The sequence below is a fragment of the Vollenhovia emeryi genome, unplaced genomic scaffold, assembly GCF_000949405.1.
Source record: "Vollenhovia emeryi isolate VEMERY1.0 unplaced genomic scaffold, V.emery_V1.0 DF939191.1, whole genome shotgun sequence".
In the NCBI taxonomy this organism is placed as follows: domain Eukaryota; kingdom Metazoa; phylum Arthropoda; class Insecta; order Hymenoptera; family Formicidae; genus Vollenhovia; species Vollenhovia emeryi.
The window spans coordinates 378,192-383,176 of NW_011967175.1; the positions used below are offsets into that span (position 1 = coordinate 378,192).

Consider the following 4,985-nt stretch of genomic DNA (forward strand, 5'->3'; position numbering starts at 1 on the left):
CCATTTTGCAATTTTCGCAATAGTTAACGAGTTATTAATTGTTAAAAATCGCTGTCTTAGCCCGGCTTAGCGCCCAATTCAAGCTCGCGGTGAGATGCGGCCGTCCCGCGTTCGGCGTTGCTAGGCGCGCGGGGAACTGTTTATGACACGCGGCAAGGACTACGTATAATAAAATCAGTAAGTTTCTTGTAAGGTATTGAAGCTTATGCCTTCAATTTGTATACTCGACGAAGAAAAATTGTATAATAGACATGCGAAGAAAGGATTTAAGCATTCTCGCACATGATTCTCGTTGCAGGTGGTTTGGCTGACCGCAGTCCTGTGCCCGCGGCTTACTGCCGCCAACAATCTAACTTTATCCTCCTCTCGAAGCCCCAGGGAACATTCTTTCAAAGGACACATCTCTGACTCGTGAGTAAAAAAAAACAAGATGTGACGGAAGGTTAAGTTTGCTTAATTAGAGCATTAAATTAAAATGAATCTTTGTCTTTTCGACGCGTCAAGTTCAAAGCCTCGTACTGAAGTGTCCACTTATACCGCGTTATATTTGATAATCATGGCTCATTTAACAATATCTGCAAATGATTGATTGAAACGGCGCGCATTACACTACTTATGCATATTCATTTTATCAATCGCGCGAAGTTCGCTATCTTAATTATTATTCGCCGGTGTGCATAAAATGCTAATAGTGTATACGGAACGAAGTAAAATATCGTGTCCCGCGGATCCTTTTTAAACCGCTACAACATTCTACCTTGTAATTTAGATACGAGCTATTAGCGCGATTGGCAATGGGAGGAATATCGGCGTTTCCCTCGGTGGCAAGTTGAATCCGATTTAAATTCAACGGGACACACCGCGGCGCGACCGAGTGCTTTTATTATTTTATTTTTACACACATTTCCCATTAAGCCGCCTGTTAACACGACGATCGTATGCGCGATTAGACGGCGATTAAAATTTAATCCGAAAGTTCCGTGAGTAACATCTGCCTGCACTCTCGGGGGAGACATTAGCCGAGCGGGAAATAGTGCGATTAGAAAATGGTGCCGATTAAAAGCAGGAGTCGATTAAGGCGGGGGAAATGTTTGCCGTTGCAATTCGTAGGACAGAGCCACTGGAGGAGCCGTACAAGCGGATGACGTATCGGGAGATGCAGATGGTTCTGCGCGAGGAAGGGGGCGAGGACGGCCTTCCGGTCGACTGTTGTCCTGCGGTAGAGGAAATGGTGGAACCGCGTGGCGGTCGAACACGGGAGGACATGTACGTCCCGCTCTATCAGGAAGGCGAGAACGTCCAGAGGTTCTTCGAGTACTCCTGCAGGGCGGACGTTCTCAACAAGCCGTGCAGGTTCGTCGACCGGAAGTTCAGCAACCAGTCCAGATGCGTGCAAAAGTACTCGTTCACGTACGCTATCGTCCAGAATCCCGGATCGGAGGTACGATCGCGTAACGTCGCGATTCTGGCTGCGTTTCTGATATTCACTTCCAGTACGGAAAATCTAGAGTTCACGTCGTACACTACATTCATCCTGAAAATCATACAATCGTGGAACAACGTGGCATTTCGAAGAATTTTACGAGAGTTTTTTTGAAACTTTATCATACATTTTACTAGTAGGATAAAGGCACCTAATATCGCCCAGAACGTAATATCGCCACTCGTGATATCTCGTGAACGAAGCGCTGATATCAATCGGCAATACATAGAATTAATAGCTAAACATGTGTAAGAAGATATATTGTAGTTACAACGTTATAGAAATAACGTCTGACTCGGGAGACGCATTGAAACAAATTTTGAATGCTGAAAAATTTAGCAGACAGTGCAAGTTCGACATCCCATAGTGAGAATGTAATTTCAATACTGACAGTGAATATCGGAACGTAGCCTCTATCATCATTCCACTAGCAAGAATGGCATTTGTTTGGTTTTTTATTAAACATATTCTTTCGGTTGTGCAGTATTTCTCGCGATTGTCAGTCTATTTAGAAAAACAAAAATTTCGTGTAACGCTGGAAAATTATCAAGTCTATAATCGAGCGAGATTCTCGAGAAATGTTAAATATCGTACTAATAAGAATATTCTTCAGTAGTAATTAACAACGTCAGTATTTTCTTAACTATACCTGGCATCTTTAATGATACAGAACATTTATTGCGAAAAATATTATCTTAGTCAGGGTTGAAACCTGGACTTCCCTACACCCTAGGCGGGCGTCTAGAGGTAATATTTCTCGCAAAAAATTTCTGTATTATTAAAAATGCCAGATATGGTAAGGAAAATACTGAAGTTATCGTACTAATTGCCCTGAATTGAAATGGAGCAGCACAGAAGGCACCACCACAGGGAACACTATCGCTTTCCCACGTTTTCCGGTAATACCGTGAGCGGATCCGGATGGACGTTGGACTACATCAGGGTGCGAAGCGGCTGCGGCTGCGAGATCATGCCGAAGCCGAAGAAGAAGAAAACGGGGATCAAGGCGAGGAGGGCGAAGAGCAAATAGCACTTGCCGAGGGACCAAGAGTTGGACTTTGAGACGTGAAAGTGTCCTTACGATTCGCGTCCTAATGACAGTATATTGTGCAGTAATTGTGTTGCGACTGACAGAAGAATGCGCGCGCGTGCGTATGAGATTATGTGCGAGACGCGGCGACGTGTGCGCGAGGAATATTGCTAATCGTCGGACGCAATGAAAAACGTTACCAACGACCATATCATCGATTTTTCTGATGGCAATTATGATAACGATAATTTATTAGACATTATCGCGCGGGCGTGGAACGCGTTGTTTTGTGAATGACGCGTTCGACGTCGACCAATCGATTTGTACTCCTTGGTGCTTCATTCACAAATATGTTTCTTAGCGTTACTTTAAGTATCTTTCCCTATTTATTACCAGTTTACTTTAATAGGAAATTTTCGCGAATTAAGCGTAGGTATGATTCGTCAAATTTCATGAAATTGAATTCAAATTATTTTGCATTTTTTAAAGCTACGATTTTACGAAAGCAAACAGATTGTCCACAAGCGGTAAATCGAGAACTTCCGTAATGAACACGATGGTTAACTGACTGTCGCGACTCAAGAACATTGTTTCGTGATAATATATGTTGAGATAGTTTCATTGACTTTTAACAAAATAGGGCGTGTGTCTCGATGCGCATTAATTTAATGCTTTAGATTAATTAAATCTAATCTTCTCTAATTATTTTACCGGCGGCCAGTTTTCATTCTGTACTTTTACGTGTATACTATAAATTTGTACGTACCCGGTAGTTTACGACTTTCTAATAAAATATATGGTATTTCGATTAATTAGAATCTAACTCACTGCATCTATTTGTAGATCTGCGAGGCACGTTGTTGTTCGGTAACAAAGATGCGGAATCATAGTGCTATAAAAATCCATTTAATTAAAATTGTAAAGTGTGTACCTTTTATTTAAACTAATACGATGTTCGGCTTAGGGAAGCATTGGCTAGATGAGGAAAACGCGTGCCGACAGCCATGACAATTATTAATAAATCTGACTATCGTAAGAAATGCGGAAAAATACTTATATAAAACCGTTAGATTAAGTCTCTTTTCACTGCGCGAATTTCCATTGCACCTCGAGACGATGCGTATAAGTGAAAAATATGTTACATTAACGATTAAAAAATATTTCCTTCACTCTTCTACTCTTAGGCCGGTATTCACAGTTTGATCTTATATTCAAGACTGTCTCAAGATAATCTTTAGATACTTCGTAGCCAATGATTCCGTATAGCATCTTTAGACAAATTCAAGACGGTCTTGAACGTAAGATCCGACTATGAACACCGGCCTCAATTTCGTACACCGCGCGATTATAGGTTTGCTCGATCGTTGCATTACTGCGATGTGCAATGCGAATTTGTAGAGAGTTGTACTTTTAATTTACTTGTACTCGCAAAATAACTACGTTAGCGCGTTAATTCCGCGAAATCTTTAACGCACAGCTGTACATATTTCCGCGGGAAATAAGGAATTTGCTATTTTATGTCACAGTGTCTACGTACGTTTTATAACATTAATATGCTTCATTTTTTAATTACTTTTGACACATACTTCTTCGCTGTAACTGCCGTATTAATAATGACGTATTAACTTTTTTAATGAGATAATATCTCCCGAGATAATATCTGTTGTATTATACGTAACGCCGTAAACATGCGGACATGTTTTCTGTATCGCCGTGTAAACATTGTACATAAACGTCATTAATACACTTGTTATAAAATCTGATACTCGATAGCGTTACTTTCTTTCTACAACGTACGACTCCTTTCGAGTAAAAGAAAATCGAGGTATATAGAAATAAATTTTTAATCAATTTTTTTTGTCGAGCACGCACCTGTGTAGAAGACGAGAAGACGTTGTTTTCGATGAATGTCGGCGAGAAATGTTGGCACAGTCGCAGGTTGTCTATCAGGTGCAACAGACGCGCGCCTCGTATACTAAAAAAGAGAATTTATAAATTAAAGAAGGCCTCGATTTTTATCAAAGTCTGCCACTGATAGTTTTTACGTAACTCTCGATACTACACTCCCATTTTCTTCGCGATATTCTTACACTGATGAAAAAATATCTTTGATATTTGATATTTTCCTCTAAATAGAATAAATATTTCGTATAAAAAAAATTTTGAGTCAATCTATTTACTTTAGTTTAAAAATTTTTTTTTTGCCAGTGTAGTAATTTGAAGTAAAAAGGAATTTTCTCATTGAACCGTCGGCTACGTCCCGACATCCGACAGCGACAATGGTTCATTAAGGCCTGTTACACAATACGTCGTATGTCGCTGTCGGATGTCGGGACGTGGTCGATGGTTCAATCAGAAAATTCCTTTTCCAAAAAACAAATTTTCTCATTAGACCATCGGCTACGTCCCGACATCCGACAGCGACATACAACGTATTGTATAACAGGCCTAAGCCTGTTGTACAGTACGTCG

The 4,985-nt window shown here is 40.4% G+C and overlaps 1 protein-coding gene across 3 annotated transcripts in view; it reads left to right on the top strand.

Annotated features, from left to right (window-relative positions):
• LOC105562289 overlaps window positions 1-4,276 on the top strand; it is an 84,960-nt gene extending 80,684 nt beyond the window's left edge. For all 3 annotated transcript variants that reach the window (XM_012013022.1, XM_012013024.1, XM_012013023.1), the window contains exons 3-5: window positions 299-411; window positions 1,111-1,441; window positions 2,334-4,276. In XM_012013022.1, the coding sequence (XP_011868412.1) occupies window positions 299-411; window positions 1,111-1,441; window positions 2,334-2,513 (624 nt within the window). In that variant the 3' untranslated portion in view covers window positions 2,514-4,276. The remainder of the gene's footprint in view (window positions 1-298; window positions 412-1,110; window positions 1,442-2,333) is intronic.
• The last annotated feature ends 709 nt before the right edge of the window (window positions 4,277-4,985 follow it).